The sequence below is a fragment of the Homalodisca vitripennis genome, chromosome 5 (assembly GCF_021130785.1).
Source record: "Homalodisca vitripennis isolate AUS2020 chromosome 5, UT_GWSS_2.1, whole genome shotgun sequence".
Classification (NCBI taxonomy): domain Eukaryota; kingdom Metazoa; phylum Arthropoda; class Insecta; order Hemiptera; family Cicadellidae; genus Homalodisca; species Homalodisca vitripennis.
Genome location: NC_060211.1, coordinates 80,041,999 through 80,068,814, shown reverse-complemented (window position 1 = coordinate 80,068,814; position 26,816 = coordinate 80,041,999). Strand labels below are relative to the sequence as shown.

Below are 26,816 nucleotides of genomic sequence, written 5' to 3'. Positions count from 1 at the left end.
TTCCAATTGATAGATACCGATTGATTGATCGATATTACGATAGAATTCTGATGTTTTCAAAATAGGTTGACGTTCCCTAAGTAAGCGATCGACTGAGCTATCACGGGGGATGAGAGAAAGAGAGACAGGAAGTCGGGACGTCGATAGGGAGGGTGTGTCGGGACAAGTCGTCACAGGGACGCCGCCCTACAGCGCCGCGACGCTCAATCGATACTCTGCCTACCCGCCACTAACAATTATATTACTGGTGGCTCCAGTATCTTTTCACTTCGTCCCTCAATGTCCTATTAGATTACAAACGCCTATTTGAGTTTTACAGTTCTGTGCCTTCGTATACGTCTTGTAGGATAGATTACGAGGTGGAAGAAACACGATTACCGTAAAGATAACCACGGTAACTAGTACTTTACGGTAATCACTAAGGTTAATAAATAACAAAACGTGACGAAATTTTGAGTTATTAAAATAAACAAGTAACTACATAAACTTATGGATTGCCAAACTCAGCAATATACTTATCGAAAAATATTTTAAAATTAAAACATTTCATGAAGTTTGGGCGTTGAATATATTGCATAAGGTAATAATTTTATTTTAAAAATAGGCAAAAGCCTCCATGATATCCTAATACATTTCCTGATTCCATACTATACAAAATCAGTTTCTATATCCAGAACGAAACTGCTAAGCTAGCAATCTGTATTTGGCAGATAGCATTGTGACCTTGAATTTTGAATAAAAATTCACTCGACTGGAAGAGGTGTGTCAAAACTCTTCTCCATATCCTGTCTTAGATATAATATTAAATATATATCTTTAAAGTTTAAAGACATTAAGGAATTGCACATTGTCCTGTCTATTCTTGTAAGTCCCTATTCCTATTTATTTCCCCAGTCACTGCAAGTGTAACATCTAACGAATTTAAAAATAGATTATATTTTTATGAGCGATTTATCAATATTTATTTTTATCACATTTAAAATAAACGAAATCAAAACTTAATCAAATGATATTTCTATAAATAGTCGGTGAAATACAAATTGACAATGGAATAACTTTCCACGGACGATTTCACGGCCAGACCTAGTACTACTCATAACTGAACGTAGATGAACACTAGGGAATCCTATCGAGTACTCCTACTTACTACAGGGAGACGTCTTGGTGTGGGTTGGCATTGAAGTGTGATCATGCAGGTCGCTTAGTAATTAGCCAAGTTTATTTCTTTTCGTGGTATTAAATTCTTTATTTTTAATTTGATACAGTTGTCCTGTACAGCACTATAAATTTAACTGGAGTTAAAATTTCGAAGCTTATTTTATCTATTCAGATTGCAAGTTGTAGGCTATCTAATTTTGATAAAAATCAACAATTTATGTGCATTTAGAATTTGACAAAAGGGACAAATTTTTGAAGTTTTACCAATATTAATTGTAGATGATTATAGAAAAGGAGTTTTCAACGCTCACAAAAAAGTATCGTATTTTTACATAAACAAGATTTGTGAATACCACTTTGCTTCTCAAACCGATTAAAAAGCCAGTTAAAGAAAATGTGATTTGATTTAACTTCGGCTAAACTGTAATGGACCTGAAAACAATTCAGACGTCTTCGGCACGTTTTCAGAGTCAATGATGAATCATCCAGTTGAACGCCTTAAGATGTTTTCAACAACTTATATAAAACTAATAACATAGGTTAGGCGGCGTCGGAGAACTCTGTTGGAACCACTTCAGGAAGAGGTCCAGGGAACCTAATTTTAGAATGACGTGACCGAGTGAAGTGATGAAATCATCCTCAACTTTCCGAACTGTAATCTCTTACAAATGTGGCCAGAGCGGTTCCTCGCGGCAGCTCGCAGTATTCCGTGCAGGTCACAGACAAAGCCATTTGCGCCGGTGGCAGTGGCCGGGCCATTAAATGACGTCACCTCAGGGCCAGGTCGTGACGTCATCAGACAGGCACTCTCGACCCACAGCTGCGACCATCAGCTCAGCTCGCGTCTGTGTCCAGAGCATTCATGGCTTCACACGACACGACTCAGATTTCAATGGCATCCTTTCATGTAGCCAAGGTTTCGGTGATTCGAATACGAGACAAACCATACTGAGTAGCATATTGCCATCTGCACCCGCCGTCTAGATGTATGATCAACCTTGAGACAGCACCTCTTCTAGCTTTTACAGTTCGCTGTCAGGAGAAAGAAGAATATTTGTTGTGCAAAATTCCCAACATTTAAAATTTCTTTTTTAGCTTTTTAATTGATTTCCTCAATTATCCAAGGTTCTTCTAGTAATCTCTCTACTCCTTCTAGCCTTTACAGTTTGCTATTAAGAAAAAGAAAGGGTGTTTGTTGTTGCAACATTCTCAACATTTCAAATTCTTCTTTTAGCTTGTTAAGGTATTTCCTCAACTATCAAAGTTTCTTCTAGTTGCATAATCTCTCTACTCATTATTGCCTATATAGTTTGCTATTAAGAAAAAAAGAATATTTGTTGTTGCAACATTCTCAACATTTTAAATTCCTCTTTTACCTTTTTAATCGATTTCCTCAATTATCCAAGGTTCTTCTAGTAATCTCTCTACTCCTTCTAGCCTATATAGTTTGCTATTAAGAAAAAAAGGATGTTTATTGTTGCAACATTTTCAACATTTTAAATTCCTCTTTTAGCTTTTAATGGATTTCCTTATTTATCCAAAGTTCTTTTAGTAATCTCTCTACTCCTTCTAGCTATTATAGTTTGCTATTAAGAGAAAGAAGGATATTTGTTGTTGCAACATTCCCAACATTTAAATTCCTCTTTTAACTTTTAAATTTATTTCCTCAATTATCCAAGGAATATAAAATAATATGTAAAATATAACCATATATGTTGCACCACATTACATTTATTTTCGGGTTAACTTATTACAAAGAACTATAATATTTAATGCACTCAAAAATTAACGGCATCTTTAAAGCCTGACTTCTGCAAAATTTGATCGACGTAACTTTTATATAGAAGTCGCGTCGATTAGAACTTTGTGTCCTATAGAAGAAAGATAAAAGAATTACTATTCATGCCGGACTAGTGCTTTTTGCCAGAGTATGTCAGGCCCTATGGCTGCAATTACGATACTGGTGAAAAAATATTTTACTACATTAAGATGGTAGATACAATAGATACAAACGTCTAGAAAATCCTACTATACAAAGAATAAACAAAATCATACTTTCAAATCGTCACAGATTTCAACAAGACAAGGATGCCCTCGTAGAATATATCTAGAAAGTTCTTCGTTCGTACCCATTGCAACCACCCCTGGTTAGCGATCTCCAGAAGTATTCTAGAAATAAAATCACATTACCTACACACGCCAACCTGAACAATGCAATTGACGTAGTGACGAGTCTAACACACTATGCTGCTTTAGTCTATTCACATAGGAAAATAGCAGATAAGCTTTTCATGGTACATTTTATTATTAATGTTCTAGCACAGCAGTTCTTGTTTGTTATTCGGTTCTCTTTAGATTCGCAATTTTTAAAATTTGTTTTCTCATAAGACGTCAAACTTAAACACAAACTCAACATTATTTATTGTTGTCAACAATGTAAATTTTCAAAAATGAGCGTGAGTGCAATGTGTAGTCTACACACTCATCAAGAATACTTGATTATATCAGATTCCAGAGACCAAACAATCTAATTTGCCACGTTCGAAATTTAATGTGAAGTCACAAACTGATATTTGTATTACGGTAGTATTGAATGAAAATGCCCAAACATGTGCAGTATGTTAATATTAACGAATGGAAATAGGCCTACTTATTATATTAGCTAAAAAAGCGTCCATAGAAAATGTCATGTATAATAGCCATTCTACGACGCAATATGGGAACAGTATTCAAGCCCGACGGATGTTCCGACGCTTACCTCAATTGTTACAGTCAATTGACGCCTCTTTTGAGGAAGGAACCTTCTCTATTGGTTCCAATTGGTGAGAAATTCTCGTTATGATTTCAGGTCACCAAATAGAAAGAACTAGATTTTACGAAAACCTTGGAAAAAACCAACATAAATGTGAGAAAATAGATTCAGCTGTAGAGCAGCGTTATGGTGACACAATACCTCTCTAAATTATGGATAGTGATCATGTTTCTGAAACATACCTTTCCAATGTCAAATAGTTCCCAAACTCCAAAACGAGTTTATGCAACGTTTCTAAATGAGAGAAACTAACCACAGTCATGCTTGCCTGGGAGTAATATCATTCAAAATACTGTTTTACGATATTTTGTTTCGGCAGTAAATGTTTTGTTAATAATCGAATTATTTTTTATTTCTAAATACTGTTGTAGTGATTTAAAACCAAATATTCCGTTGTATTGTATAAAATTATTGATAACAACAAGAAATCACTTTGTAACTGTTGAACTACGAGTATTTCTAAATTTGATCTAAACTGCAACATATAATATTATTGTATATAACAATATGTATTATTTACCATCTTATGATTGGATAGTGACTTCACGAAACTCTCATGGGTTTCTCAATAGTAATAACGTCTAAAATATTTTACATTAGGATTTTGTAAAATTTAGAAGATTAAACTTATAATGTACACGTTTAAGGAAGAATAAATTGAATAATAATAATAAATTGTTTATTGTACCGAGTAGAAGATATTTTATTTAGTACAATAGTCAACTTTTCAGGAATATATTAGATCTTGATGGAAGTTTAACAAACCACGTACACAGTTTTCGGTAAACATTATTATCTAGTGTTTTTGCTGTGTTTATCATTCAAGAAGTTTCTCTTTTGGAGAAACTGAGCGAAACTGTGCAAAGGTATACTTAATAATAAGGACATTAAACTCCAAAAGAACATCTAATTAAAAAGCAGTGATTAAATAAAGCAAACAAATGAAGCATCTAAGTGATTGGCAGGTGACTCTGCACTGTCTTGTAACACCAATCAATACGCAAATACAAGGTTAGAGTTTAGGTAATTTTCTGACACAATTGAGTCACTGATTGATTTATTGACTGATCCCAAAATATCGTTACTTGAGTCTGAGGCGAAAATAGAATAGAGTGCTTGCTATTCTTGCTATTGTTGTTTTGTAGACAAGTCTTTGAATGTGAAAACTTTGTGACTGCATGGTCAATTCCTTGGCAACAACATGAATTGTATCTTATAATAATATCCAACCCATCATAAACAAAATATGGTACATTGTTTTAATTTGCCCATATGGTTTGTCAAAAACTGCAAATATAACCGGAAATTACCATCCCCAAATAAGAACGCGTTGCCTACCAGTATGAAAATGGTAATTATTTAATTTAAATAATTATTAACTAAAGTTCAGTATAAAGTCTAAGTCGAAAAATAAACTGAATTATAAGAATATGTCAACTGACTCAGTTATTTGTACACTGGAAAACTATCGCATTTAATTACAACCTAACTAAGAAAAGTTAATTCTTTAAAATTGCATGACAAAATATTTATGTTTAATAACGTCTACAAACATTAAGAACGGACAAGATAGCAAAAGTATACATATATAAGATGGATTGATACTTTTAATGAAGCAGTAACATTTCTTATCAGCTGCAGTTATAATAACAATAAATCAACGCTTTATACGCCTGGTTATGTGGGCATATCAAATACCATGAGAGTTTCGCAGAAATTGTTAATGTTTTCGATAAGGCTTTACTAAGACGGAATTCGTAAAAACTAATTATTTGACTTACGTTCTACGTTCAGCCCAAAGTGAAATGAGTCACTGATCGTCTTTTCCGTACCAATGGGCATTTACGTAAATACTATATATTGCTACTGTCTGGTAATAGTCACTAATTGAAATCTTAACAGTAGAAAATATGAATTACTTTCATACTGTTTTGCTGTAAATCATAATTGTGATTAGTTCTTTCAAATATAAGGTAGTAGCTGATCTGGGAGCCGAAATGTATAATATTGAACAAATGTATATTGTATATAATATTGATGTCCGGTTTATCTTTTTTACCTGGATAAACTAAATTGTTGATGTAAGGTAAACTATGGCAATGTATGTAGCAAGATAGTATACTGAAGATAAAGCTGAATCGAAGGAGGACAAAGGTCTCTCTCTATCGCGATCTTACCTTATCTTTGAACTCTAGATGAGGTTGTTAATACATGTTACCAGATGGCATCTTAAAAACAAGTTACACAAAATGTATTACATTTTGCATGTTTGTAGAGAAGTGTATAAATATTTTCAGCGTATGACCCTTGTTTCCTTGATCGTCTACTTCCATTCGAGCAAAAAGATGATTTTTAAACAAAAGGCAGTTTTGTAAGGCTAATAAATAAAACTATTTATTGACATTAAGAAATAAAAAAAACTGTTTGCATGTCTGTACGAGTTTCTTAAGGACACAAAACAAACAGTTATCAGTGATCGTGCTATATGAGTAAAAAGGTTAACTTTGGATTATACGAGGAGTATAAAATCTGTGAATGCCATTTGTAATTAATATTACAAAAAAATAGCTTGATGCATGAAGATCATGCCATTCCTAAACTTACTTAACTGTCATGTTTACTGTATTATGCCTGTATATACTGCACGAAAAAGCCCGTTTACAGTTGTGACAGTGTTGCCATATCTCTGCTGACTACCAGCTGTCCCCGCTGACGTAGCTATGTTCACATACTGTCTGTTTGATGTACGTCTTGTCTGCTTAACAGACGAACGAAATGCACGTACATATTTTGTTTACGGTAATTATTACAACAGATGTGAGGTATTTCAGTAGTTTTCCGTACACGTAAAATTGGCAAAGTGTTGGAATTGATTTTATTATCTGCGGAGTACCTTCAAATTCATAAGGTTCAGTTATAAAAATAGGACTGTTTTTTCTCAGCTGTTAATGGCACTTCAAAAAGTTGCTCTATCGACCTTAAAGTGTATTACGAACTCGATTATAATAATATAATACCGATGGCGTATACACATCCCAAAACCTAGTTATGAGTAAAAAAAAAAACAAAATTTGTAATGAAATCTTTTAAATCTTGTGGTGTTTTACAACCTGTTAATTTTTATACATTATATTATTTACACTTCAATTAAAAAAATTCACCTTCCAGAACCTAACGACCTTTAATTGCATTGCCAAGACTAGCGTAGTTCTTATTTATTGTACAAGTGTCAATGACCAAAACTGTAAAGTAAATGAAGCCGGTCAAACACAAATAAATATAGGATACTTTATTCGGTAACAATAAAAAAAATCTTCTATGGTAAAATATTTGTCCTGGAAGGTACTTAAGAGACCTTATTTACAATTCGAAATCACACTTCACTTGCAATCGTGAAAACAATTCCAAACCGTATCCGTAATTCCTTTCATACTTTGTGATCTTAAAGTTAGACTCTTGCAACGTACGTTTCTGAAAGTGGAAGTACAAAAGTTGTTTTACTGGCGGAAGAAAGCGAACATGAGCAAGTGGGCAGTAATGAACGCCTTTGTCTCAACGCTGGTTATGCAAATTATTCACACAACAGCCTACGTGTGTGTGGTTAGTGTTACGTCACCGCGTTTGAGCGACAATGTGCCCACACTGAGTCAGCTGTTTGTTTACCAGGTTTCTTTGCACACGAAGCGTTGGGAATGCCGTGACACATTTGCACGATACGTCAAGGCAGGTGGAAATTGTCGGTAAACATGTGTCGTACGTAATACACTTCAGGAACACACCTCACTACTGTTAACATTCACGACTAACTTCAAGGTTCACTCATCATTGTTTTTAAATATTCTTAATTATTTAGGTACCAGAAACTTAGAAAAAAATATTATAATGGCGGGCATTTATGGGCTCTCAAATATTTTTGTTGGGAATACTTGTTCTTCGAGATACATGTCGGTGAGTCAAACGTAATATCCATCGTACAACACATGGAACTACATTGTTAATAATCTTAAACTCGTAAGTAGCTTTATCCCTATCTATGAGAAGGTAGGTCCATGGACCGAATCAACAGATTCTGTAAGCAAGTTCCTTAAATCCAAATAAATAAATGGTATCCATAAACGTGTCGTATCCCAATTTGATTTTTGTATATATCTATTGTGTTTTTGAATATTCATAACATATACACTACAGCAGTAGCAGTACGTTTAAGTATAGCATCATAATTTAACACACAGAATTACTATAGTTATATTATAAAACTATATTTTAAAGTTCTGACACCAAGGGTATAAAAAGTGATACATATAAAAAACAACACAATTAAAACTTGCACGTTATAGAAAAAGTGTTCGATAAAACCTGTCGGTTTTGTTAAAACGTATGAAACACGACAAACCAATTACAGTTTATTGTTTAAGCAGAAATAAATGTTAAGTAGATTATATTAAATTCTTTTACACAGAAAAATCATATTCACAGACTTTTTTGTCTGATATCAAAAAATGAGAGATAAACAATTCTCTCATCTTGTTATCTTTTTGAAAGCAATGTTTCACGACTCTCAATTATTTTGTATACTGTTCGTGTAATTTGTTATAAAGGCGTTAAAATGATAGATGTTGAGAAATTTGTAAAATATTTTGTTGTTTTTCACTTTTAACGCTCAATAAGCCAAACGACCATCACACTAACTGACATGCACCATAAACTGTAAGTTATACTTAAGTAATACTTTAAGAAAAAGACAGAAAAGCGGGGAATTAGTGAGGATCGAAATATTTTAATAATTTGAAGTTAGGAACCTGTTTTGCTTATTACTCAATGTAAGAAAAAACTTTCAAGACATTTTTTTGTTTAACTCAGGCACACTTTCTAGAATGCTCTTATAGAATGGCACTGACTCCCGTCTTGATTTTTATAAAGGATGTTTCAAAATGAAGAACGTACAATATTACTAATCACAACATAACATTTTTCAATTTCGTTTTCAAGAAAGGATAAATTAAACACGCTATAATGCTGAATAGAACTACTGAAGGGTACACTTTTAGCTGGTTTTTATCTTCAAGAAAACCAAACGCTGGGTAGAGAAACCCCCGTTGTCACTTATATCAATATTTGGTAAACAAAAATGGATGCCCTGTAACGGCACATCAACATCCGAAATGTCGAGATGTTTGGCTAAAAGCATAAAATAGGTGGGCCCTCTAGCGTTGAGGGGTTTTCAAGTCTAAATATGAGGCCGTGACTGGAAAAGACAGGAGCAGAACTTGCACATCCACTTTTATAGAGTTAGTATGACCTAAATAGTGCCGACTAACCCTCTCTTCTTGTTATAACTGAACTAAAACGCTCAACTTAATTCTTATCAAAACATTTCCCCCTGCGGCTTCCGACACCAGTCTCCAAGTTATATAAAAATGCCAGAACATGCAGATCTGTATTTGAATTTTCAAATCTAAAACTCGAGTCATACTTGAGGTTCAAAGACCGGTTATTGCAGAGGTTGAAATCAGCTTCAAGAACAAGTGAGTGGTGACAGTTTGGCAGGTCGAGGCCATCACTGAGGCATGAAGTTAACAAACGACCGACTGCAACATAACCGCAACAATGACAACCATGTCAACAATCGATGGAAGGTATCGATCGGAAGTCGATTTGACCTACTCAGCCAGAATATAAAGGAGTCATTTATGCCTTCCTGCAATCTTATGGCTTAGAATTTCGTTCTTTATTGATGTTTCTAATTGTAATAGTTAACGAGAAAACGTATTCCACACGAGAAAAGCGTACGTGTAAACTGTAACTGTAAACTGAGATGTCGAAATATAAGATTTACTAGATGGCTAAATAAATTACAACAAAAGAAAATCAATCGGTGTATAAATAAAAGGCATTGTATTAATAGACAATTCTTATTTGATTGCATCGTTTGTTGTGTATATGCTCTTCCCTTCGACAGTTTACATTTAAGATTAATTGTTAATTTCTAGGTATAAGCGGTCATATAAGTTTCCGGTTTAAACGGTTCCTTACCGGTGTTCCGGTGACACAATTTAATTCTCAAGATATTTATGTTTCGCTTTAGAAAGCCACCTTCAGCAAACATGTGAATTATTATATAGAACTATATTATAGAATTATATACACAGAAAACGCAAAAGAAGTCTCGACCAGACATGTACTACCATTGAGGAGATCTAGCTACACACTAGCCCATTCTGTTGGCTGGTCCTAATTACTAACGTCAGTGAGCGTCCAAGGTTGGATTATATTTGGAGTAATTATTAAGTCTAAAATTGTACCCTAGGCAAGACCAGAAGTTCTTACTTAAAACCAGATTTACATCTTAACTGCAGTTGCTGTATTTATTATGTACTTTTTTACAAAAAAGGCTCAGGATCTCATTTATATTCCAAATTCTCATAAAATAATACGGTACGGATGTTTATATAATAATCAATTTTTATTAGGTAGGTTAGTGTAATTAGTCGATACCCAAAAGGACCGTAATTAATCACATTACGATTTCTTTTTGGATTAATTCAGGATATGTAATGTTCGTGCCACCACTGAGCACATCAAAGTTAACGACGGCAGAAAAATGGTAGGAGTGTTATTATAAAAACCACACCCCATCTGAGCCAGGCAGGTCATTACCTGCCGGCACTCTCACAAATGGGGTATAACAAGATTACAAGATGGCGGCTGGCGAGCTGGCCAACCACTAAACTACCCGTCTGTAGTCAAAGTAAACCCATCTACTGTACACTACAAAATAATGTAACATTTTATATTATAAATGAATGATTTAATTTTAAATTACAAGTACACTTATATGACATTTAGAAATGAATTAAGTGAGTATTTTTGTACAATATTTTTAGAAAGCCAAAAGTTTAAAATTACAAAATGCGCCTACTGCAGTTTTTAATGGTCACATGATGGTTAAATACGCCGTAGTATTTAAGTATGGCTATTAAAATAATGCTATTTTACTTTAGCACTAGGGTTCAGAAAATGTACAATGAGGTAAATCGTTCAATGTAAATGCTTAAATAATTAAAATGTAGAAAAATAATAATAAATCCACATACCACATATAACTATATAGATTTTATTTACTGGATAAGTTTCTTCAAAGAAAAATTAGCGTTTGTGAACAGAAGAATAATTATGAGTAATGAACCACAAAGAAATATCACAGTTTCTATACTCATTCCGTTTTCATCAACTAATAAATTGTGAGTCACGATAAGATCAAGTATTATACCACTCTCAGGTGCGTTTAAGTATGAGAATTATTCGCGTCTTACATTTTGGCAACAATAGCCTACACACAGGCAGATGTGCTTTAAAGATTTAGAAAATTATGAACAATTATATGCAATATGCTCTTAATAATGTTGTGCAATTAAGTGGCCAAACACAACCCAAACCTAGACGTCTGGTAGCTAGGGCCAGTCAACAGAGTTGGCTAGTGCTGCGCCACATTCTGTAAATTGTAGTTTATAGATTATGCTGTGAATGTTCTCTCAGTGACGCTTCTGTGTTTTATATTCTCTACGACAGAGACAGTTCTTTATCATTGTGGAGTAACTAATTCGACTCGCAGTTCTTAGTACTCTAACTGATAGGAGAGGACTCCCAAAACACAGAAATCATACAACAAAAAACTCACACAGTGATATCTGTTTACAGCGCGATCCTTTTCTGTGTTGCACTGTGCGACAGAAGTGGATTCAAGATGTCTTGGAGTTAATTCTCTACTTCTACAACGCCTGGTTTTGTTTTTAAGTAGTTTAAGGACACGGGAAAATGGCCCAACTGCTGAAGCCTACAAGTAAGTTACTACTTACAAAACCAGGAATGAATTTTATTCCATACGGAAAGTGATATTTGTCTCTTAGAGGAACATTACTTACAACGAAAAATCTTTACTCCAAACTGCATTATTTATAAATTAAATTCCGAAAAACGCAATTCTCCTTCGAAATTCAACAGTTAATGGAATTACCAAAACGTTTTGTATAAAATAATCATGTACAATTTAAAAGTGGGTTGAAATCGCAGTTTGCAAAGTTGGCATGACATATTGTGGAGGATCATTTCACACAAGGCTTTTAAATGTTATTAAAAAGGCATCATAATGTTTGTGTTTCAGTAGAAAAATAACTTTCCAGAGAACATTGCGGTTTGAACATCACGCTGCAACGCAAGATAATGACTCGTGATGTATGACTCACAGGGATGATTGACACTGTGGTGAGCGATGACGTGACATGAGAGATGAATAACTGAATAATTAGAACACGAGAGCTAGGCTACTGACAAGCCCCCGACATCGATACTGTCAGCAGACAGCTGTGTTCTGACAACGATCAATCAGTTTTGACAATCGAGTAGTCGAGTCCTCTATTTTGTTAATCGATATCTTACACCAACCTTTGAATTAGAAAACATTCTTTAAGTACTAAAAAAAATCAATAATACTTCATAACCTATGGTTGGCGATTCTCTAACAACGAAAATCAATGACTGAAGTTCATTATTGAAGATGACATTAATAGGATTACGATCATTTGACATCATTCTACGTTATGACAACTGAAACACGACGTTTCGATAACTGACATCTTCTCGCTTTTTCAGATACAAATATACGAGTTTAAGCTTGCAAAAAACGTAAAAATATGTAAACACGTAGTGACGTTAATTTTGAAGTAACACGAATCTATAAACTTTTGTCAAGTCGTGCATCAAAATGTTGACAGGAATTTTATTTGCTGTTGCACCTATAGTTTTCGAAAAAAGAAAATATTAAAACATAATGTCGCATGGTAGGTTTCTTTCATTTTCAACGTTACCACATATAGACCTCAAACCTGCTTATTTCACGAAAATAGTACAGGCTTTTGAACGTTTAATTCCACCAATCTTTGAAAAATAGGTAATATTACACTATACATCACGTGACTAGTTTTTTCGTATAACAATAAAGAGTAGTTTAAAACTTAACGCTGATTTATCGATAATAGTACACCTACGTTTAGTTCTTTTAGTATATTAATAGTTTTTTTATCTTATTCGTAATCTTATTAAGGATTTTTAAGCTGAATCCTATATTTTGAACCTCAAGTGACTGCATAATTGTTTAAAACGAAATAGTATTTGTAATCAGTATTCTGATCTTGAAGGCCTACACGGCCGGTGTAGCTTACTACCTTCCTACTTGTCACGTTCACAACGCGTCAAACATTTCGACGTGGCGTGAACAGGAAAATTTAGATGTTAGTAATCGGTAGTATTATTGGACCTTCAGAAAAACATAAAGAAATGGAAGCTCCACAAGTAATATACTGTCCTCACCAAACCACGATTAAATAACTGTTCGTCACTGTTAGTTGCGCTTCTTTTGATATATGAAACTGAGTAACAAATTGAAATGAACTGAGAAGTAGTGAAATCAAATTAACCAAAATCAGAAAAAATAAGTGTTGTATTAAACCCCAACGTTATCACCTGGACAGTAGTAAATAAAAAAACCTATAAGGCACTAGCACGGTCATATCATACTGCCTCTTGGCTAATCATAACGTCATCGATATGGTCGTATTGATTTCTGATCTGTATAAAATGATTCTCACGCTTTGAAATACAAGTTTAACCGGTTCAGATGCAAAATAAATCTATTCATAATTTTCTTTTTCATAATCTTTTGTGTTTTGCGCTAAAGGTTTTTGTACTTCACAGTACACAAACATAAACAAAGGAGAAAAGATTAGATTAGGAGATGATCTTTATGAAGCTTATCACAATTATTTAGACCTGATTCACTCAACTTCAAAGACATGTGATGGTTGTGTGGGGGTTACCCGAGCCCATAGGTGGACGGCGTGCTTCAGTTTTCTTGCATTCTGATTCGGCGCTTTTTGTATTTTTGTCCTTTTTTACAGAAAATCGGGGTTGGGCAAAATATCATTTTTTTTGACTTGAGCTCAGACAATAATAGTGCAAGCGTTTTCTTCTTTGTTCATATTTTACGGGTACAATAAAAGTGTATACACTTACCTGTGGGTGTTTTTTCGGCAACCGCCTATTATTATTACATATACTTGTGTAAAAAACTTGTTTTTTTACTTCTACTATAGGTGTATTACGGATGGGTGAATAGGGGTTAAATTTATTTATCTTTGTCAAAATTTCATTTGAACCTTAGTCTTCAAGAGGGGGTTTAGATTGTAAACATTCCGACTTAATATTTCGCGGGAAATCGTCTTTTATCTGCACAAGAAGAGTAGTAAGCTTACTGGCAGTTAAAACTTGCACTTTCCACCAGAACGTTCCTTGTTATAAAGCAATTTCAAATCTATTTCCTCCATACGAAGAAAATAATTTAATAAGATGCAAAACGGTACTTTTTTGATTTTAGAAATATATAAGCAGCAACCGTATTGAAGTAATCGTGTCATTCTTTCAGATTAAATAGTTAATTTTAAATGAGCGTAAAATCAAAAGTTTATCCATGACGTGTGCAATAACTCAATCTGGTATAAACACAAACATGCTGGGACTAAAACTGTTTTATAGGACGGCCGAATGGATGTACATGTTAAAAATAAATCGCACTGTAACGGAAATAGCTGACTGGTCCATTGCAGTACGAGTACCGTCCATTGGCCTTCGGCCTTGAACTGCACGATTATCAAAGTTATCAAAAGCCAGTTCGAAGCGTTTTAAACACTTCAATAAAATTTGCATTATAGTTATTTTATTTATCAGTAAGAAAGAATAATGTAGTTCTAAGTTCTTTCGTAAATTAGGTTAGAACTTGAACACTAACAAATGTCGGTTTAGCGTGATGTTGAAACCGGCTATTATTGTGGCGGTCATGATTCTTGTGGAGTTAACTCCGTGACTTGCTAGTAGGAAGTTAGTCTTCGCAGAAGTTGATAGGAGTTAGTATTGCGATTGTATTAAGATCAAAGGAAAATTCGTGAGCAAATAAGCACATCTACTGTTGTCACACCGGTAAATAAAATAATTCCTTTAATAAAATAAATAAGGCGCCTTTCTACATTTGCCTCAGAACAAGTTCTTAAACCGGGTTAATTTTTTTTTATTTTGGGGATTTTCTAGTGTCGTCAATTTTAATAGAGTATTCCACTTTTCAAAAGAGGCGTTGAGGGTCGTCCGGGGAATGAGACCAGATGAGAGCTGTAGAGAGCGTTTCTGATCTAGTGGGATCCTTACCTTGTCCTCCCTTCTCATTTTTCATTCGACAATGTTTTTTATTCAAAATAAAAATCTGTCCCTACATTTAAATCATAATAATGACACACGGCATACGAATTACCTGATTTCATACCGTTTCAGACTCAACGTTTTCAAAAACTCAATTGTTTTGTCCCAAACTCTACAATTTTCTTGGAAATGTAATCAAAATTCAAACAAATATAAGTGTAATTATTTAAAGGCTTACTTGATCGGGAAGGCTTTCTACAGGTTCCGCGAGGCTCTCGTGATACCCATGTCTTGATTAGACCGATTTTTTTTTGTAGTAGGAATAACTTAAAATTGTTACAAGAATTTATTGTTTTTTACCTTTAAATTGTGTGCTCTATTGTAAACAGTTGCTTTTTTATAATTACTTTTGATAGTGATGATTTGACTTGCACAGAAAACCTTTGAGTTATATTGTGTGAATAAACTATTCTTATGTGTGGCAGAGAAAACACAAGTGCTAAGGTTTATTCGGTAACTACTCATCAACGTTTATGCAATGTCATTTATTTTGTTTGAGAACACCTTCAACGTTGAATTTTTTTGAAAAGTTCACTCATCCTTAATCCAGAAAGGAGTCGCATAAACTTGGAACTTAAAACTCCTTTTACTGCTTATTGAAATAGTGACATATTAAGCCACAGAACGTTCAATGAGTTTTAAAGTATTTACAATAACTGTCAAGCTTCAATATAGTCTACCTTCACTGCGGCTGCACACTGAGTGTTTTGGCGCAGTTGCAAACACCTTGGCGCCAGCTGCAGTCAGCTTTAAATAGGACAAGATTAAGTTTAACAATATTAATCGGTGCCGACCTGAGATAAGGGAATAACAAAATTGTCAACAAAAATGTTTTCTTTATTAATTTCCTTATAAGAGTTAAATACCAGCGAAGTAAGTTGAGTTGTTGGTTGAATCAACATTAGTAATGCTATTGAAGACTCTTGGAGCAATTAAAAATTAAATTGGCTAAAACCAGTTAACAACTCCTTTTCAATATTTCAATTAATTATGAAAAAATTTCTATTGAAAATTCCATTATATTTTCTACACAATTTATTAAAAAACTATAGTGTCGTTGGAATTTTTATACCGGCTCAAATATATATTCCAAAATCCGTGTATTAACGCCATATTGTAAAAAAATATTAATTATAATAAAAACTATGTAAATATTAATTTTTGGAATCATCTGACGATGCAAGCATTGGTTTCGAAGGTCTCATCCCAGAAAGAAAAATAACATTGGAGTTGGTATTAGTGACTGGCTTTTATTAGTAATGAATGATAGGTACAAACTACTGTGTACTATTTAGTCACTTGCAGCCAGTACTTGAATAGTAACTACTTGTCAGTACTTCCAGCTGCGTATTACTATCGACGGTACATCAAAGTAATATAGCTTCCATAAGTATATATTTTATATATATATATATATATATATATATATATATATATATTATAAAATAAGTACATTATATATATATATATATATATATATATATATTATGTACTATATTATCCATTCTCAAATGTACGATTTGTCACCAAAATATACGAAAATATATGGAAGACGATGAAATTATGCAACAAAATCGTACAAGGAAAAAATTCAAATCGCCTTTAAATTAAAACGCAAGGAAAATATGTGCTTTGCCTTCAACCGACATGATATTTAAAAATCTGCAATAATTGAATTAGAAAGGTTACCAGAATACCAAATAATCTGGATGATAGAAAACTTACGGATTCCGTCAGTAACAGCTGAATGATGGAATAGAGCGTCTGGAACGAAAATAGCCAAGACCATCTGTATAACACGGCACCGAATTGATTCAGCTTATACACGACCTTATTTCGTACATATGACATTATCTAGTAAGATTTATGGTGGGGATTTACATGACACTACATTGTACGATAACTGCTGGAATATAACACGACAAATTGAAATTGAAAAATGTTACGAAGTTTTTTTGAAATACGACCCTATCTAGTAAGCATTATGGTGGGGTATAACACGATACTACATTATACGATAACTGCTGGAATATAACACGACAAATTGAAATTGAAAAATGTTACGAAGTTTTTTTGAAATACGACCCTATCTAGTAAGCATTATGGTGGGGTATAACATGACACTACATTGTACGATAACTGCTGGAATATAACACGACAAATTGAAATTGAAAAATGTTACGAAGTTTTTTTGAAATACGACCCTATCTAGTAAGCATTATGGTGGGGTATAACATGACACTACATTGTACGATAAATGCTGGAATATAACACGACAAATTGAAATTGAAAAATGTTACGAGGTTTTTTTGAAATACGACCCTACCTAGTAAGCATTATGGTGGGGTATAACACGATACTACATTATACGGTAACTGCTCGAATATAACACGACAAATTGAAATTGAAAAATGTTACGAGGTTTTTTTGAAATACGACCCTACCTAGTAAGCATTATGGTGGGGTATAACACGATACTACATTATACGATAACTGCTGGAATATAACACGACAAATTGAAATTGAAAAATGTTACGAGATTTTTTTGAAATACGACCCTACCTAGTAAGCATTATGGTGGGGTATAACACGACACTACATTATACTATAACTGCTGGAATATAACACGACATTACATTGAACAATAGCTGCTGGATTGTAACACGACTATATTACAGGGTACCTGCTGATTACCACACGCACACGGCACTTCATTTTAGGCTTTAAATGTGACACTACATTGTAGGATAACTGTCAAAATATAACACGACCCTACACCGTAGGATTTCTGCTGAAGTATAACATGACACTACATAATAGATTTCTTTGCTGGATTGTAACACGACACTATATTGTAGGGTAACTGCTGGAGTTCAACACAATACTAAATTGTTGGATTTCTGCTGGACACTAAATACTCGCTTACTCTGTTATCGTAGACCTTGATATATGAGTAGTGTGTCTGCAACAAAACGTTCTGAAACAGTGATCTGCTTGTTATAATCGTAATTGAGCGCACAAGATATAATGTTTGTTTGTTATTAAATAATAACTAGTTAACAGATTGTATCATTTATCTATTCTTCATAAACAAAATGAGCTATTTCGTGTTTAAATATCTAAGGATAATTTCGTCAGTTATTAGATAAACTGAACTTATGATATTTGTTATATGTAATATAAGCACAATTGACCGTACTTAAGATTGCTTTTGACAAATGAATCTTTTATTTTGATATTGATTTCTTACTATGATTTTCTCAAATTGTGTTGAGAAGGAAAATCAGTGTGACACCCTCCGAGGCAATAAGTATGACATAAGAGCTCACTATGCGAGAATGTACTGGTTTGATTCCCGGATCTAGGCAAAAAAACAATAAAAGAAATATTGTGCTCTTTGAACCGACATAAAAATAGCTATGCAAATTGAAAAACGTGTTTAAACTTAAATATTATAATGCTCAACATTTTTGTTTTTCATGACAATGTTGATTATACTTTCCACTTGTTATTTCATATTGAAACGATATAAGTTTTGGCTGATTTCTAAATGTTTTATTGCCTAACCGGATTGGTTATCAAATAAGTTTTATATGAGAACTTATGATAGCCATTTACTGTAGAAGTGTCAGAGCAATGCCAGTACAAACGATTCCTATAGATCGATTATTTTAGACATGAAACGGTTCGCGCACGTACAGTAGTGATGATGGGTTTGAGGGGAAGTGTGGGCTAGCTGGGTTAAGAGGGGAGGGATGGCAGGTGCAGCCAGTAGACTACTAGCACTATTGCAGATATCGGTCTGATGCGCGTCTAGGCTTTCATTGAACTTCGTTAAAATAACACTCCGGGGTACTACTTTCCATATATTTATAAACGTTGCATATTATTTCATCAGTTTTTGTACAATTTTCGAAACCAGAGCACTTGTGGTGTCCATTTTAAGCACCGATATTTATGTTTTTAGCCATGCTAATACGCACTTTACTAGTGGAGCCTGCGCTGATCAACTGAGCGGACCGCTCGCATGCGCGCAACGATATTTGTCCACTGCGCAACCGAGGCTCGTTTCACGTCTAGTTAATCCACCTATACTGCCGTTTTTCTTAAACATTATTAGTACTGTGAGGGGGTGACGCAAAGCTAACTAGAAGTTGTACATAAATTACTACGGAATGTAGCGAGTTACAACGCGTGACTGCAAGCAGTGAAGAACTAATAAGTAACTGGCGAGTAAACTCATGTAGGAAATGTACGAGTTGCACTTTTGTAACTAATAAATTCTTTCTGACACATTTCCAAGAATCGCGAGTTGCAACTGTTAGTCTTCAGCAGTAAGTTTATTTAAAAGCCAGTAATCTCGCTGTTATGTATATGGTTTGAGCTACATTTGGAACAATGACGTGTTTAATAAATAATCCAAAACCTTGGACGGACTTATTTTTATCATTTATCCACTGCACAGTAATCAATTAAGAGAATTAGAAAGTTGATTATAGTGACAATAGTCTCTAACGCTCTAAGTATTATTTATTTATATAAACATATCTTTTACAAATAGTATTTATTAAAAAAATCATTAATTCCTCTATGTCGCGGTTGTATTTATAATATGCTTACGAAATAACCTATAATATTTTACAAAGTTTCCACAACAATTTTTATAAGAAAGCAGTTTGTTCTAACCGTTGGAAAAGTTTTACTAATAAACAAAGAAAATTTACTCGAAAACGTGTTTGAGAAAAACTTGTTATAAAAAAAACAAATAATAATATATGTATTAATATGAAATCAATTATATTATAAACGACCATTAATGTAAAGTTGAAGTTATTGACCTGTACCGCAGCATTGTCCTAAAACAGCCAAATAACAGACCTGCTTGAACTAGACGCCTCGCCTACTCGAAAATGAAACCGACCAGATGATTGAAAACTATTTATAAAATAGAGTCACGAACAGCTGTTGTGAAATGCTGTAAATAGAATCGACATAAACACAACATGACATTGTAAGGAGTCTACCGGGCACTGTATAACCCGCTTTCTCTGACTGGGTAGACCGGCTGTGGTAAAATTACCTCAAACTTTTCCCACAAGAGCAATGTTAAACATCTTGCATATTTACGCCCTTACGTTTAGTCACAGAATTATGGAAGATGTATCATTTTACACATACAATTAATACGCATCCAAACGCTTTTTATATTTTCCGGTATTTTTATGGAGTTATCCAGAAAACCTCTTAAGCTTTTTTTTAATTTAATCGTTTTAATATTCAAAAGTATTCAATTTACAAAAAAAAAAGAAAACTGATGCCTATTATTTCTTTAGTATGAGACATCCCCTATGACTACGATGATAAATAAGGCCGTAAAGCTGCATGAGGTATAACATTGTTCTTAAAGGAAATAACTCAAGGTCATTTTACTGCAACCGGCTCTTAGGACATGTTTCCAACAATATTTTCTATGACGATCTATCATCACCGTAGATTCGAAGGAAGAGGTACACTTTCCTTTTGTTACTGTCCAGTAGTTGACAAAGACAATCAAAACCGAGGATTCTAACTTGGGTCGAGAACTAAAATCAGTGGAGAGATTCCACATTCCTAAAAGAATTCGCAAATAATGCCCTAGACCTCTCCACCTTACAACGCATAAATATATTTTAGGTCTCGCCGTTGTATCGTTGCAAACGATGACACACACACACACACACACACACACACACACACACACACACACACACACACACACACACACACACACACACACACACACACACACACACACACACACACACACACACACACACACACACACACACACACACACACACACACACACACACACACACACACAAGTGCTGCATCTTTTTAGTTACTTTTAGTACCTAATTGAGATTCCTAACTGCTAGTTACTTACAACCCGAAATACAGTTTTTAAAGTTGCACGATACAGGGTGCGCTATAGATCTTACGTGAAGATCAAATAATGGGATTTAGAAACATTATTTTAATCTTTACAGTTATATTATATCCGATCGTTGGGTCCCTACAACGATACTTAGATTAAAGTAGAATAAACATCTAGTACAGAATTTCTTAAGAAGGTAGTAAATGCGGAAAGGGTGATGTCAGTTTTTATACAACTAGCTGAGTTTGTGCATGTGTTGCAAAATGAACACGGTCTCGAACACGTGACTGGAAGCCGTGACTATCCGTCCGTAACTAGCCAGTCAGTTCGCGGAAAAATGCACTAGGCTGCACCTCAGAACTAGTACTTAGTTCTCCACACAAATGCTTCCATGAATCGTGTGCATATCCCCAGTTATATTACACTAACGTTACTTGGCGTTCGAAGCTCAAGATAAACCTAGACGTCTCACAAAGGACGGTAACTAGGACGAGTCAACAGAATGCACTGTTATGTGCTTGTAACACTATGTCTATCCGTCGGATCGTGTTGGGAACAGAGATCTGTGTTTTCTACGTTCTATGCTGAAAATAATGGCATATCAAACAAGTCAAAAAACAGTATATATCAAAAATGTTATACCTGTTATTTATACCTAGCTGTTAGAAATCGAAAGAATCATCCACTAACTCGAACGCAAAAATTTACCTCACCTTGTTATTAATTTGTAACTGTATAAGATTATGTACAGTAACACTCTAATCTAGGATATTGAGGATGGCCAGAAAATCAGCTTTCTCCTCGAGTTGATAGTGTGCGATTCCCATTTCCGCCATTTCAGGGCAGTCTAAACACTGTTACACCTTGATTGTTTAGACTGACCGAGTGTTTATTGGGCCATGACGTCAGTAGGGAACATTTAAGTTTGCCCAGCAAACCTGTAAAAACAAACCAATCGACCGGAAAACGTGCATCGACCACTGTTACAATCTACTTTGCTTTTTGTGAAATTATTAAAAAAATCTAACTGGAAATTAATTAATTTGGTTCCCAACAGTTTTTGGGATATTTAAAACACTGTCAAACAGTGATAAATTTCAGCTTGGTAAGGTTTGAATAAGAATGTGATTTTATGGGACGATTAATTAAAATGAACAATATTCAGAGTTTAAATTTATATTAGAAATTTGTATTTATAAATTTATTAAGAAATGTAAATCACATAATAGTAATAATAATTATAATATTTATTCCTCAATTTGTTTTATTTATATTTATATATATATATATATATATATATATATATATATATATATATATATATACATGAAAAATTACAATTTCATATAAACCCGTAATACAACGTTGTACATAAAAATAAAATCTTAAAAAATAATGATTATTATTACGATATTCCTAGAAGATGATGATGAAAACTTTTCACTATGGATAAAATTTGATACGTCAGTAACAATTAGTACGTGTTATTCTGTAACATGTAGTATAACAGCATGTACTCTTGTGTGGATGTTCCAGTTATAAACTGGTATTTCGTGATAGGAGCCATCAGGCACTGCAGCAGTCAGGCGACCTTGGTTTACATAGACAAAGCCATAATTATACCTCGACTCGCGGTGCTCTTCCGCCACATCGTGTTGTGCCTTGTACCGGAACATACAACATATGCTGCGGTGGGGGTCCCTTGAGGTGCGGTGAGTGGTTAGGGGTGTAGCCATTCCAGGTGCCTTTCATGAATAGAAAGAGTCGTTGAAAGTATGGGAGTCCTAGAGCCTTGTTATTACTATTGTCACAAATACGTACTAATGATTTTCTCATCGTTTGAACATTCAAAACAGTTACAAATATCCTTTTTCAAGTGGTTTAAATTTAGTTGAAATAAGCCTGTTTCATCAGAATTATGAATTTATTATCTTCGTCACAAAACTCACATAAAATGTTCGGAGAAGGGTGCAAATATTTTCGACACTAGGGCCTCAAGAAAGTGAAATCCGCCACTGACAGATCGTACTAACTTCAATGTAGTGAGGGGGATCCAAGCATTGTTGTCATAGGCAATATGCACATTCCAACTGTCCCTGATCCTAAGTCACCATGACCCGGACCTACACAATGTTCCCGGAACTCTGGTGTAATTCTACAAAGTTCGAGTTGCAAGAGACATGGGCAGATTACTGTAAAGTTGTTGCTCTATTGTCTTCAGAGTATACGTGTGAGATTGTACACGAAATGTTCCACATATAATTCAGCCGTGCACTCATCTTGCTTAAGATTAACTGCCCATATACCGTTTGAACCCAAAGTCAATACCCATGCAATAGAGCTCTTCCTTAGACCAAAATGAATTTTTGTATAAAGTTTTAAGTCTTTAGGACCTTTCTATCAATATTTATCACACAGACAGGCTGTCATTTTAGATTTTGACCTACAATGCAATAGAGCTCTTCCTTATGCCAAGTTGAATTTCTGTAGCAACTTTTAAGTTTTTAAGACCTTTCTATCAAGATTTATCACACAGACGGACTGTCATTTTAGATTTTGACCTAAAATGCAATAGAGCTCTTCCTTATGCCAAGTTGAATTTCTGTAGTAACTTTTAAGTTTTAAAGACCTTTCTATCAAGATTTATCACACAGACGGACTGTACTTTAACATTTTGACCTAAAATGCGACTACCTATTGAAATTTTAACCCAAAATTGAATAGGGCTATTGCTTGAAACAAAAGAAACCTCTCTACCAAATTTGACGTCGCTCAGAAGTTTATATCAAGATCTATCGCAAGTAAGGGTAAACGGATAGATGAACGGACGCGTTATTTCTTAGACCATATACCTAGACCACGTTATGTAGAGTTTCGCGTAGACGAATGGACAACGGCACAATTTCAATTAGGTTACTTGGATATTACGTTCATTCTTGTCGTAACAGACTTCCGCGGAGGTCCGCACATGGCGAGTTCAACCGGTTTTGCGGTGCACTTCTGGCTCGATTGTGAGCCAGTCGGCTGTACAGGCGGCCATCTTGGGTTTAGCACCATCGGAAAAATTCCAAACTGAATACATTTTTACGACCTTATTTTTGTCAACATTTTAAATTGTAATACAGAAAAAAATCAGAAACGTTTTGTACTTCATCGTTTAAATATTGTGAAAGAAAAAGCTTTACAAGAAAAACGCCTTTGGGTGCATATTAACCATATATTTAAAATGAGTCATCTCCAACAATTCTACTATAAAAATAAAAAACAAAACAAATAAAAACGCAACATTATTTGAACTTTGTTCTGGGGGTGAAACTTAGGGTCTTTTCACTTAAGTCGACTCTTGCCATGTTTGATGCCGCAGTTGAGTTTTGCCTTGTTCACCGATGAAGATAATAATATATATACATAGGTAGACAGTCTGAAAAACCTACTTTGGTCGAAACGCGTCTACTTCTGACCCATGTAAGTTAATCTCATCCAAGTAGAGAATGGGATGAAATATCCCACTTTTCGCTTAGAACAATGTGCAATAGAAAAACTGGTACTAAATCTCGCCACTGCACGTCAAACCTTCCTAGAGATAATATGAGAGCAAACTCACGCGGGCCACAGATAACAACTTTTCTAAATTGTTTCAATAACACTTTTGTGCTTTCCTATATTTCAATATGTTTTTAGTTTAAAGATGGATTTAGAAACGCCTAAGTTTCAGACACCACGGTTACTTGATGAATGAAATTAACATTCAAATCTGTTTATCTATTTCCAATCTAACATTTAAGATTATTCTTCATTATTTCCAGTAATAGTTTGGCCTTATTACTGACATTCCATCTCTTCAGAGATCTTCTATTACACGTACTTTCTTACATTAAAATAAGGACTTTTTAATGTGCATATTGATATTATAGTTTTTGCATATAAGATTTTGAAATTCAAAAGGTATACTTGAATGTAACGCATTAGAAGACTAGCCGAATTACGTACTGTACACGCCATGTAATATAATTAATTATTCTATTGTAGAGCGGAATGGATACAAGTACTGGCACTCAGCGCGGCTCTGTAACACATCCGGGCATTGAACAATTGTTACATTACTCGGTTCGATTATCATCTAGTAATTAGCTCACTAACCTTGCTGGAAGCACGAGGCGACAACAGCCAGTACGACAACTTTACACAACATGTTGGTATAAGGTAGAGTGAAGGGAAGCGAAGCGACTAGAAACACTACTGTCCCTCTGCACTGACAACACTCGACTGACAGTGGCGGTGAGGCGGTGTTGTGAGAGCGGGAGAAAGCCGAGTAAATTGTGGGTCGACTTACCTCCCCCCCTCACTCCCACTCGACCCGGGGGTGGTGTGAGAGTAACCCCCTATTATCGTGAATCACCTCCGGAAATAACATTTGTATTAGGAAGACGAATGATGATACAACTGCTTCCTCAATCCGTGTAATTTGTGAACAAGAGTACACCTGCGAAAATCCTCACAGTTGGAATCGGTTTCATTTTGAAGTTTTAAGAATAAGAGGATGAACACACAAACAAATCCACTGATACGGTAATTGTTCTGTTTGTTTTTGAACTTATGATACATTATGAATTATTACAAAGAAAAAAATTGCATAGTGTCAAATGTTATTTTACAAGTAAGTAATAATAATAATTAATAATCTCGTATTCGTTCATTGCAAATGTAAGTAAAATGAAATTAAAAATGTCTTTATTAGAAGTGAAGTTGGGACTATAAAGTCTTCTGTACCACTTAACTTCATAAAAAATTAAACTAACATATATACATTTATAACTAAAAATAAATACATTTATTAAAATTATAATATTAAATGAACCTTAGTTTAAACAAACAAGCATCCATAATTATGTAACTTTATACATATTTACACTACTATTACAAGACACATTCGCGTTCATTCAACTTGCATTTCATTGCCCCAAGTACCACACTCCAAAGCCGCAAACCGCTATACCCTCTGAGGCCCTAGCAACAAGGCTCTGACCTCCGCCCTGAAGCGAGCGCGCTTATCGAAGGTTCTGATGTTTACAGGTAAAACATTCCACAATCAGACAGAACATGTGAACAGTACGTACAGTATGAACATGTGAACTGTCATTTTGTAAAATAAAATTCACATAACTTTAAATAAAAGTCAGTAAACAGAAATAATAAAACGTAAAACTAAATAATCTAGGAAGATGTGTATAGCATTAAATGTGTATGTCATAGGAAACATTTAATTCAATACGTGAGTAGTTAAACGGCACTGCAAGATATCCTTTCCCTCTTTTAGAGTAAAAATGAAAAACTCCATTCTTCAGAAATAGTTCAGGATGTGATCTGACAAACACGTAACACTCGTACCTCACCAGTCCAGGAAACGTTTTTAATTAAACTCAGCGAACAGAGGTTACATGAGGTTCTGCTGTAATTTTTGTAGGTTGTACTTTATTTTAAAGGTGTGCACGCGTTGGTCACTAATGCCTGCACTCGTAACTTAGCTGTTATTACAAGGATACCAGTAACACGTTCTTATTGTTATATGTTTTCTGGTATGTTACATCTTGGCGTCTAAAAACGTATCTTGACGTACATATGCCAACA

General features: G+C 34.4%; 1 protein-coding gene across 1 annotated transcript in view; it reads right to left on the bottom strand.

Moving 5' to 3' along the window:
- Positions 1–25,481, bottom strand: part of LOC124362420 — a 30,736-nt gene extending 5,255 nt beyond the window's left edge. Inside the window, exon 1 of the mRNA XM_046816900.1 lies at positions 25,329–25,481. Within this exon, the coding sequence (XP_046672856.1) occupies positions 25,329–25,380 (52 nt within the window). The 5' untranslated portion in view covers positions 25,381–25,481. The remainder of the gene's footprint in view (positions 1–25,328) is intronic.
- Positions 25,482–26,816: the final 1,335 nt, after the last annotated feature.